The 12,159-nt window shown below is 40.2% G+C and overlaps 1 protein-coding gene across 5 annotated transcripts in view; it reads left to right on the top strand.

The window, feature by feature from the left end:
- LOC131779581 (QRFP-like peptide receptor) overlaps window positions 1-11,559 on the top strand; it is a 26,947-nt gene extending 15,388 nt beyond the window's left edge. For 3 of the 5 annotated variants that reach the window (XM_066161186.1, XM_059096146.2, XM_059096143.2), the window contains exon 2: window positions 9,493-11,559. In XM_066161186.1, coding sequence (XP_066017283.1) covers window positions 9,683-10,660 — 978 coding nt within the window. In that variant the 5' untranslated portion in view covers window positions 9,493-9,682 and the 3' untranslated portion in view covers window positions 10,661-11,559. Of the gene's footprint in view, window positions 1-417; window positions 695-9,377; window positions 9,394-9,492 lie in introns of those variants that run through there. The other 2 variants (XM_066161185.1, XM_059096145.2) reach the window with 2 other exon arrangements.
- Window positions 11,560-12,159: the final 600 nt, after the last annotated feature.

Raw genomic sequence — 12,159 nt, 5'->3', positions numbered from 1 at the left:
TCCGATAGGCTGAAATCTTACGGTATTAGCTAAGCGTACTTACTCCTTTTTTACGTGATGCGTGATTTTATAGAAAAATTCTGAGTGATGTGTGATTGGAACCCCCCCCCCCTTTGCCACCCTCGTCTAAGGATCAGCTGGAAGGAAAGGAATGTCATGGCCAAATTGTAGACGGTTTAGTTTTCCTTGATGAACACCCTAAACATGAAAAGTTTAGCCAAATGATAAACGGTCTAGTTGCCTGTGTCGAGTGAGAACATGAAATTGTGAAATGGACTAGCTCAATTACGAATAGCCTAGCACTCGTTTGCGACACAGTACACAAACGGTGTAGCGTTGCGTGAAATGGCTCAGTGTAATGTCGAATAGTTCAGCGTACAAACAAATGGTATAGCATTACGTTGAATAGTTTTGCAGAACATCAGACGCTCTTGCTGAACATTAAATTGCTTAGCATTACACGAAATATTTCGATGTTGTGGCGAATCGTCGAGCTTGCTTGTGGCGTGACGTGAAGGCTATCTCGCCGAAACCACCAAAAATACAAACCGCAAATGGAAAAACGATCTGCTGGGGGCATGACGTCTTCGAATGTAAAGATTGGCGCGAAACCATCATGCACATGGTGTAGTCGCTGTGTTGAAGATTCTTCACTTCGTCTTGCCGTAAAGCAGAGCCAATTCCTAACTTTTCGGTAAGTGTGTCCTCTTTTTTCCCTGCCGATATTGCATTTATTTGTTATCGTTCATGAAAGCGTTTATTGAAATAGCGACGAGACTGAATTCTACCACGGTTTGTCGGCCTACCTGTTTACCACAGTTTTCACGTGTCGGTTAGCTTAAATGTTTATAATATTAGTTAGTATTATGACGTGCATTAAATGTCGCTTGTCGAGCTATCTTTTCTTTTCTGACTCGCGCTTACTTTTCAATAAGAGTTTGACTTCAACGGCTCTCGGAACATTGCAGGAGTACGTGAGAAATTGGAGTTTGTGTGTGCCTTTGCGCGCAGAGTTGAACGCCATAGTAAGAAAACTGATACCCTTGATCTGTTTTGACATTTTTCAATCAAATCGGAATGCTTTAATTGCTAACACTATTTTTGGCACACCAATAAAAGCATTCCGATGTCACTTTGATTGAAAAATGTCAAAACTGATATCCTTGATCTGTTTTGATATTTTTCAATCAGAGTGACATCGGAATGCTTTAATTGCAAATGCTATTTTTGGCACACCAAATAAACGGCAGCGAATAAATACAATATCGGCAGGACACACTTACCAAAGTGTTACGAATTGGCTCTGCTTTGCGGCAAGGCGAAGTGAAGACTCTCCAACACAGCGTCTACACCATGTGCATGATGGTTTTGCGCCAATCTTTGTGCTACATTGTTTGTGTGCTGTGTGCTGAATGCTAAGCTATTCATCGGTTTTCACATAGTTCATTTCACAATTTCATGTTTCAACTCGACATAGGCGACTAATACAATACAATACAATACAATACAATACTTTATTCAAGAGAAGGAAAATAAAAATTGTAAAAGTATCTCTCGAAAGGGGATATTCTAGAGGTTAACCCTATATAAAAGATTCCCCGAATAAAAAGATCAAAACATTATATACAGATAATTAAAAACTATTTACCATCATCTCAATCAATATTCATGTAAATCTTTAGTCTGTTACTTTTATTCCACGTATTAACGATCCGTACAAAAAAAGAAAATTTGTAGCAATTTACGATAGCTATTTTTACGTAGAGCTTATAATCGTGATTGGCTCTAGTTCGATTACATTTAGTAAGTTCAAAAAAGTCCGAAAAATGAAGACTATCTATTTCCAGAACTATCTTGTAGCACTGGATCAGAGATAAAAACTCTCTTCGTTTCTCCAAAGTTTGCCAATTCAGTAGGTGGCAGCGGTCTTCATAGCTCATTTCTCCGCGTTTTTGCTTTAATGCCAACCGAGATGCCCTTCTTTGGACTTTTTCCAAGGATTCGATATCCTTTTTTTGGTAGGGGCTCCAGACGGGGACAGCGTATTCGAGTATAGGTCTTACTAACGACTTAAAGAGGCAGGAAAACGCATAGCGATTATCGTTTCCAAGTGATCGCCTAATTATACCCAACACTTTGTTCGCCTTGTTTACTATGTAGGAAACGTGTTTACCCCAAGATAGATCGTAGTTTATTGTGACCCCTAGGTCCTTGGCACTGTCGACAGATTTTAGTTGCGTACCAAGGGAATAACTAGGCTTGGATCTGTCTCTACTGTGCGTTACACGCATAACTTCACATTTTTCAGGATTAAAGCGCAACTGCCACTTGTTAGCCCAATCGCTTAATTTGTTCAAGTCCAGCTGTAAGGCTGGTATATCCTTATCAGGCTCCATGATCTTGCGATAGATTTTAGTATCATCAGCGTAGATTTTCACGGTCGATGCAATGTTTGCCGAAATATCATTTATATAAATAATGAATAGGATGGGCCGAGTACTGTTCCTTGAGGCACACCTGAAATCACGGGTGACCAGTCTGAACAATTGCCCCTTAACACTACACGCTGCCTTCTATTCGTCAAAAAATTTCTAATCCACAGTAGTAGAGAGCCGTCTATCCCATACCGTTGTAGTTTCAGCAGCAAGCGCTCGTGTGGCACGCTGTCGAAAGCCTTGGAGAGATCTAAGAAGATGATATCCGTTTGTTGCGAGCAATTCCTAGCCTTTGCCCAGTCATTGTAACATGTAAGTAATTGTGCCAACGTCGATTTACCCCTTAGATACGCAAATTGGTCTGGATTAAAAAGATTGAGGTCTGACCAAAAGTCGACCACACGGGACTTTACCACAGCTTCTGCAATCTTGCAAACAATACAAGTCAGTGATATTTGGCGGTAGTTCTCCATGAGATTTTTGCTCCCTTTCTTATGGACTGGAGTGATGTAGGCCGACTAGACTGTTATCATTTGGTTAAACTATTCATATTTAGGGTGTTCTGTTTTACGAAGGAAGACTAAACCGTCTATAGCAGGTAATTTAGTGTTAACAACTGGGTTGAAAACGTAAATTAGCCACCGTAAAGGGTAAAAAAGCTGACGTTTCGAGCGTTAGCCCTTCGTCAGAGCGATGAGAGGAATTGTGGGTTGTGTGTGGTTTATATGTGGAAAGTGGAGCTACGCCATTGGTGGGAATTAGTGACGAGAAAACAGGAATAAATTAGTTGAATGAAAAGCGCTCGTTGATTCCGTGGGGATTAAGGGTGCCGATTTGAAATATAAATTTTTGTTCTAGTGTTTTACGGCTTTCCGAGCTGCCTAGATGTAAGGAAAGGCCGCAAACTGCCATATGCTGTTTAGAATGATAAGGAAGATTAAAGTGTCTAGCGACTGGCTTGGATGCGTCCTTGTCATTTCTTTCCACATCACGAAGGTGTTCTCGGAATCGGTCACCCAGTCGTCTTCCTGTCTCGCCGATGTATAATTTATTGCAATAAGTGCAAGTTATGCAGTAAATAACATTGGCGGAGGTACACGTAAAGTGATCAATGATCTTAATGGATCTTTTGGGTCCTGATATTTTCTCTACGTTATGAATGAAAGGACAAGTTTTGCATCGTGAGCGAGCGCATTTAAAAGTTCCAGATTGGTCATTGGTATGAAATGAACTCCTGACTAAAAAGTTGCCTATGTTTTTGTCACGTTTGAATGAAATAAGTGGGGGTTGCGAAAAGATAGTGCCAGTCTCTGAATCGTTTTGGAGTAATTTAAAATTTTTAAGAATGATAGATTTAACTGCGTGGTTGTGAGGGTGAAATGTAAGAGTAAATGGAATGCGGTCCGAGTTCTCCTTCTCGGCCGTTTGTAGTGCTGCCTGTCGATCGATGTGTTGGGCACGGTGGTAGCCCGCTTGAACGACAGAAACAGGATAGCCGCGTTTATCGAAGGTATGGAGTTCTTGACGTGTGATGGATGTGAGGATGTATACAACAAGTAGCTATGTACATAAGCCGTTGCCTTCAATTGAAATTTTGATGTCTAGAAAAGCCAAAGAAGTGTCGGAAATTTCCCAGGTATATTTAAGAGCCGGATGAAAGGAATTGACGGCGGTTATAAATTGAGTGAGCTCCTCTTTGGTAGAGGAGGTAGCGCCGATGCAATCGTCAATGTAGCGGCCGTAGAGTTGAGGTTTTGGGCCGTGGTATTGGCTAAAAAATTGATGTTCGATAAAACCTACAAAAAGATTGGCGTAGCTGGGTCCCATTTTAGTACCCATGGCTACGCCATTAGTTTGTTTGTAGTAGTTACCACCGAATGAAAAGCAATTGAGTGTGAGTACTATAGTTCGGCCAGACGGAGTAGTGTTTCAGAGCTAGGTTCCTTAACAGTGCGTTGATCGAAAAAATGTTTGAGGGCCCGGAGACCTTCGTCATTGGGAATGACAGTGTAAAGAGATGTTATATCCATGGTGAAAATAAGTTTGTTTTGGTCGAGGAAACTAAAATCACGAAAAATTTCAAGTGCGTGTTGGCTGTCCTTAATGTAAGACGGTAGAGTTTTGACGATAGGTGCCATAATTTTGTCTAAATAGCTGGAAATAAGTTCAGTGGGACAACTGCAGGCAGAAACGATGGGTCGACCTGGGTTGTTAAGTTTGTGGATTTTAGGTAAACAGTAAATACACGAAGTTCTAGGAGTAGTAATGATGAGATTTTTAGCAGTGGCCGGCAATTCTTGTTTGGCTATGAGATCGTTAATCGTATTTTTGACAATGTTTTGGTTAATTAAAGTGAGATCTTTGTCGACTTTAGCATAAAAGGAGGTGTCAGAAAGTTGCCGCAAAGCTTCTTTTTGATAAAGGTCGGCCCGCCAAACAACAACTGCACCGCCTTTGTCGGCCGCCTTAATGACAATGTCTTTGCGTTTTTTTAGAGTTTTTAGTGCCGACCACTCTTCCGAAGAAAGATTGGAAAATTTGGTGTTACGATTGAATTTAAGTTTGTTGTCCATATATTTCCACGATATCAACAAACTTAAATTCAATCGTAACACCAAATTTTCCAATCTTTCTTCGGAAGAGTGGTCGGCACTAAAAACTCTAAAAAAACGCAAAGACATTGTCATTAAGGCGGCCGACAAAGGCGGTGCAGTTGTTGTTTGGCGGGCCGACCTTTATCAAAAAGAAGTTTTGCGGCAACTTTCTGACACCTCCTTTTATGCTAAAGTCGACAAAGATCTCACTTTAATTAACCAAAACATTGTCAAAAATACGATTAACGATCTCATAGCCAAACAAGAATTGCCGGCCACTGCTAAAAATCTCATCATTACTACTCCTAGAACTTCGTGTATTTACTTTTTACCTAAAATCCACAAACCTAACAACCCAGGTCGACCCATCGTTTCTGCCTGCAGTTGTCCCACTGAACTTATTTCCAGCTATTTAGACAAAATTATGGCACCTATCGTCAAAACTCTACCGTCTTACATTAAGGACAGCCAACACGCACTTGAAATTTTTCGTGATTTTAGTTTCCTCGACCAAAACAAACTTATTTTCACCATGGATATAACATCTCTTTACACTGTCATTCCCAATGACGAAGGTCTCCGGGCCCTCAAACATTTTTTCGATCAACGCACTGTTAAGGAACCTAGCTCTGAAACACTACTCCGTCTGGCCGAACTATAGTACTCACACTCAATTGCTTTTCATTCGGTGGTAACTACTACAAACAAACTAATGGCGTAGCCATGGGTACTAAAATGGGACCCAGCTACGCCAATCTTTTTGTAGGTTTTATCGAACATCAATTTTTTAGCCAATACCATGGCCCAAAACCTCAACTCTACGGCCGCTACATTGACGATTGCATCGGCGCTACCTCCTCTACCAAAGAGGAGCTCACTCAATTTATAACCGCCGTCAATTCCTTTCATCCGGCTCTTAAATATACCTGGGAAATTTCCGACACTTCTTTGGCTTTTCTAGACATCAAAATTTCAATTGAAGGCAACGGCTTATGTACTAGTGTTTACTACAAACCTACAGATTCACATAGCTACTTGTTGTATACATCCTCACATCCATCACACGTCAAGAACTCCATACCTTCGATAAACGCGGCTATCCTGTTTCTGTCGTTCAAGCGGGCTACCACCGTGCCCAACACATCGATCGACAGGCAGCACTACAAACGGCCGAGAAGGAGAACTCGGACCGCATTCCATTTACTCTTACATTTCACCCTCACAACCACGCAGTTAAATCTATCATTCTTAAAAATTTTAAATTACTCCAAAACGATTCAGAGACTGGCACTATCTTTTCGCAACCCCCACTTATTTCATTCAAACGTGACAAAAACATAGGCAACTTTTTAGTCAGGAGTTCATTTCATACCAATGACCAATCTGGAACTTTTAAATGCGCTCGCTCACGATGCAAAACTTGTCCTTTCATTCATAACGTAGAGAAAATATCAGGACCCAAAAGATCCATTAAGATCATTGATCACTTTACGTGTACCTCCGCCAATGTTATTTACTGCATAACTTGCACTTATTGCAATAAATTATACATCGGCGAGACAGGAAGACGACTGGGTGACCGATTCCGAGAACACCTTCGCGATGTGGAAAGAAATGACAAGGACGCATCCAAGCCAGTCGCTAGACACTTTAATCTTCCTTATCATTCTAAACAGCATATGGCAGTTTGCGGCCTTTCCTTACATCTAGGCAGCTCGGAAAGCCGTAAAACACTAGAACAAAAATTTATATTTCAAATCGGCACCCTTAATCCCCACGGAATCAACGAGCGCTTTTCATTCAACTAATTTATTCCTGTTTTCTCGTCACTAATTCCCACCAATGGCGTAGCTCCACTTTCCACATATAAACCACACACAACCCACAATTCCTCTCATCGCTCTGACGAAGGGCTAACGCTCGAAACGTCAGCTTTTTTACCCTTTACGGTGGCTAATTTACGTTTTCAACCCAGTTGTTAACACTAGATTACCTGCTATACTCTTCCACCGACGCAGCACCACAGTTTCTTTAGAAACTTACCCCTTTAAACCGTCTATAATTTGGCCATGCCATTCCTTTATTAGCTATGCTATGCTGCGGCTGATCCTTGGACCAGCTTTGTATTTGCTGACCCATTTGACATCCTTGTATTTTTGGTGGTGACGGCCACCCATACACTTGCTCTTTAATTTTAATAACAAATAAGTCTAGTAGAGCTAATCAGGCCACAAAATAAAATCAATGTCACCGAAGCGAATTGTTTGAAGATCTTTGAAATCGATTGAAGATCGATCGGTATTTCGAATTTTTGATTTCGGCTATATTTCCACAACTGCGTTTCGTAATGTTCAAGAAAAGAAATAGAAAATGTTGTTACATTGATTTCGAGAATAACCCGTCAGTTACATTTACACAAAACTTTGTTTCTATTTCTCTTTTCATTAAACAACTTCTTTTGCGAATGAGAGTTTCATTCCAGCTTCCGCGAGTTATCTAATCGGTAGGGAGTCAACGCTCGACGGGAAAGGGGGCAAGCCAATCAGATTGCCTGTGTTTTACGATAGTTTAGTGAACATTTAACTAATTTAAAAGGTACAGAGCGCCAATGATCCCTGAAGACCGCAAACATCTTGAGTCATCCGCCTACGCCTGTCGGATCGTTTTTGCGAACGTGACATTTTAGAAAACGCCCGAACACTGCTATTTTTAACTTAAACTTACTGCTTTCTGATAAGTTCTAAGGGCAATATCTTTGCCTCAGTTACTCGACTGGAACGAGGTCTCCTGTCAAACCCAGTTTCTGAAAGTATCTTGCTCGGCATACGTGCTCAAACTTCCTTGCTTCCCTCTTTCCGAGGGTTTCTGTATGTCGTGAATATAGCATACACAATATGTGAGCAATATGAATGAAATTTCATGAAAATTTAGTCTAACTAAAATTATTAAAGATTTGCTTTTCAAGTTGGCCTAAATCAATTCAGGCTCAACTCCGTCCAATTTTCCCTATATACATCCTGTCATAGTTTTCCTCGGCTGTTGTCTATTGAATATTACCATCTTTTAAATTCCTTATTTTAGGATTGCAAATTATCAGTTCATATTCCCTTTGACCTGCATTTGACAGGTAGTTGAGGAAATAGCGTAATTACTCGATGAAACGCAGCGGTGTTCATCAATAGTTTAGCGTTTTGATGCGGCCTCTACTCAAAATACGTTTTCATTTCTTAGACCATAAAAAAATATCTTTATAAATTACTCGTTAATCATGACCATGCCGCACTACAAAAACATGGTTAAAGTTGCAGTATCCTACTCTTTATTTTATTGAAATGAAATACACTTATTTATACACTTGTGTCAGATGCAAAATAATTTCCTCGTTACGTTTCATGAGTAATACGTACGGTACACGAGACGAAGTTCTGCTTGCTGTCACAGTGAAATACCGGAAGACGAGGGCGATTAAGAGAGACTTCCTAATTCCCCTTCTTCTCTCCACCTGGGCATCTCCACGCAATTTTTGAAACATTGTATTGTTTAGCTGGCCATACAGTTTGGCTAAAACAAGTTGCATCAGAATTAAAGAAACTTATTTGGATCATGATTATTAACAGGAATGACAGCTATCAATGGGTCCACTTACCCCCCGACCATCTATACACGGTTTATTGCAAAGTGCGACAAGAGTGGTTACAAAATGCGATAGCTTTCGGTGTGATGGTCGCAGTGTGCGACAGTTTTTTTTTTCTTATAAAGTGCGACAAGTGTTTACAAAGGGAAAATGTTATTACAGAGTGCGACAGAAAATATCTTGAAGTGAGGCCAAGACTTACGGCAAGCCGGCCGCTTTCAATTAAAACAGTATCGAATGACCACAAGAGGACACGAGTGATCGTAATATGTCTGGAGACTTTAGTACTGTCTTTGTTTCTATACACGCTATAAAGATAACGGGCTCGTATTTATGATAGAAATAACTCATTACTTCGAACTCAGAACGGTCACCTGTTAGCGATCTAAAAGGGTTAAGATATATAAACACGGTAAGCTTTTTAGCCATCTTTCAAAAACCGTTAGAACAGACATTGCCACAGGGGTCGTCGCTGTGTCCGCTTTGTATGACATAGCGGAGTGATATGAATTCAGGTGTAACAGCATGATTTGTTCTTAATCTATCGCAGAAGTTGAAGTTAAGAACCTTTTGAGTCTTATCTCTCAAGGTACATGTGAGTGCCTTAGTCTTACTGCCTCCTGGGCATGAGTCGTTAAAAGCGTTCAATGACTCTGATTAACAAGTGTTACATAATTTGGTGGCGTCATTTCCTCTCAAGGACGTCACGCAGACTACTTAACTAAGTAGTGTAAATGAGCCTCCTGTATTATTTATAGTCACATCTTTTTCTTGAGTTATTAACGGAGAAAGGACCCATTTAACTTAAGCTCTTTATTGGAATTCGTAGGATTGGCCACCTTTCTGATGTGTTGAAAGTAACTGAAGACACAAGGGAACGATTTAAGGACCATAGAAGCTGCAAATGCTCCATAATAATCCTTTGTTAGAGTTCGTAGCTACGGACGCTGCGGTGAAACCATCCTAGTGTGACCTATGACGGGAGGAATATTTCATTCCCTCTAAAGACGGAGCGAAGAATGCTTGGAAACAATTCCTCAACGATTTTGCATCGACCTGGTTCAGACAGCAATGAGACAAAATGTGCTGCTTTCACGGTTGGACTAGTTGAAGTTTATATCACAATCCATTTTGTCACTATTCTGGTGTCCTTGGTGGGAAACATTCTTCTGATTATTTCCTATGTGAGAATGAAGGAAACGTTAATGCTTCCTATCGCCAACATGGCTGTATCTGACCTGCTGACTACACTTTTTCTAATGCCTCGTCTTGTTAGACGAGAGCTCACCGGATCCAACGATTTCCTCATTCGTGGAGTTACAGGTACATTACTGTGCAAACTATGCTCCTTCCTAAGCGACATATCGCTATCTGTGTCGACCCAGAGCTTAGTATTCATAGCTGCTGAGCGATTTCTCGCGATTGCTTGTCCAATTTTATATAGGAAGGTAATGACGGTGAAAAGACGCTATCTCTTCGTAGGCTTAACATGGATAATATCCATGGGAATTCATTCGCCATACTTTTACGGTTTCCGTCTGTCTACTAATAATATTTGTGAAATGAACTGGGAACCAGCTTTCGATCATAAGTCGACGCAGCCACGCTACGTGCTTTTTCTTTTCGTAACAGTTTTGCTTCTACCGTTAATTACTATCTCTGTGCTTTACTGCATTTTCGGCGTCAAGATTCGGCGAGATAAAGTAGCTTCGTCTCGAACCGAGAGAGGGGCCTTGAGACACCAGGAACGCAGCAGAAAGTTACAAAGAATGGGAATAGCTACTGTAACGGCGTTCTTAATCTGTTGGCTCCTTTATATAGTGATAAATGTTTTCAAACTGCTTTCTTCAAATACTGATCATGAGTGTAGCCAAGGTTTTAAGATAGTAGACAATATATCTCGCGTTTTAGCAAGCTGTTACTCTGCTGTAAATCCCTGTATTTGCTTTATATTTGTGAAAAGCTTTTCTCGTCAACTTTTCGCGTTATGCAGATGAGAAGGTTCACTGAAAGGGATCATAGAGATAGATGTTTGCAGGAAATAATACCTATTGTGTTCAATTTTGATCAGCACGCTGGGGAGCCATCACTCCGAAGTCATAGCCGTTTTGGCAAGGACGTTGAATTGGTTTTTAGCCACAAGTGAGCTCCATAACCATTAGCCAAGCAGTCTACTGACTGAGTTTCAACAACATTTTATTTTTAACGATGACTACGGTCTGAAGCCTTATGGAGTGTTATAAGTATTTGAAGGAACTTTATTCAGTTAAACACTTACAGATCAAAATAGTGCCAATATCAGTGATGTAAATTTCGTAATCATATCTTGAATTTATGCCAACATGGATCGCATATCCCTTGATTTAATATATCGCTCACCGGTGTAGGAAAGTGATGATTGATGGCAATGTTTTGTTAGTTGGTTAGTGTTTTTAGAACGTCGAAACAGTAGTCAGTCTTAAGCACATTAGTACAGAATAAAACAATTCAAAAAGCCGACAGGTGTACGTGCTTAAGCGTGGCGAACGGATGTAGCTTAATTACAATCTTTTCCTGTGACGCACGAATAAGCATCTTTCTGCGAACAAAGGCCACTTTATCTAATTAACCTTATTTCTGGGATAATGTCGTCACATTTAGATAATAAAGCACTGAAAAAATATAACCAAATACATTACACTAGTCAAGGCGCCTAATTGAAAGTTTATTTTTCCTTCCTTTCTCAAAGAATATTTACCATAGCTGTGCTGCTATGCTATCAGTGAATATGTGAAATTTCTTCCTTTAGCGTGACGTCCTCCTCAACGCTGTTTGATTTTTTTTTTGCCTTCAAGCTATCTCAAATATTGCATTACGTGTCGATTTCATTAAATAGTTGACTTAATTGAATAGTTTGGTGCTGATTCACCTGAAAAACGCCGCGTACCTCTTCTATCTTTACAGAAAATGAAACTGTGCGTTCATCTACGCAACCGAGTTAATCTCATTTACTGACAACTATTTAGATGCAGAAGACAGTACCTTGAGCTTCCTTACCGTCAAGGAATGACCTTTTAAAGTTCAGTCAGCGTCTTAACCACGTATCTTTCCACACACGAAATTTACAATATGGGAAATATGTGGTTTTTGTCTTAAAGGCCTTGCGGCTGAACCTAGTCAAACTTTCTGCATTCGAACCTGTATTTAGCAGTCACGAATGAATGGTCATTCAGGTCAGGAATGGCGACCGCTAAATACAGGTTAGATATAATAGGGGTTTGATTAAAAAAAAAAAGGAAAAAAGCCGTTTAGGATCAATATCAGTGGATCATCGATCAGTTCATGAACAAATACTCACACCAAAATACTACTAGCATTAATGTTTCGGGAAAAAAAGACGAATTTAATTTTACTTGAAACTTGTTCTTAGTTTCATTTGATTAGTGAACTGAACGTTCAGTACAGGTAGAAGAAAATATAAAGAGGCCGTTGGTACTCACTCATAGGTGACTAAGAC

The sequence above is a fragment of the Pocillopora verrucosa genome, chromosome 14 (assembly GCF_036669915.1).
Source record: "Pocillopora verrucosa isolate sample1 chromosome 14, ASM3666991v2, whole genome shotgun sequence".
In the NCBI taxonomy this organism is placed as follows: domain Eukaryota; kingdom Metazoa; phylum Cnidaria; class Anthozoa; order Scleractinia; family Pocilloporidae; genus Pocillopora; species Pocillopora verrucosa.
This window is presented reverse-complemented; position numbering and strand designations above follow the sequence as displayed.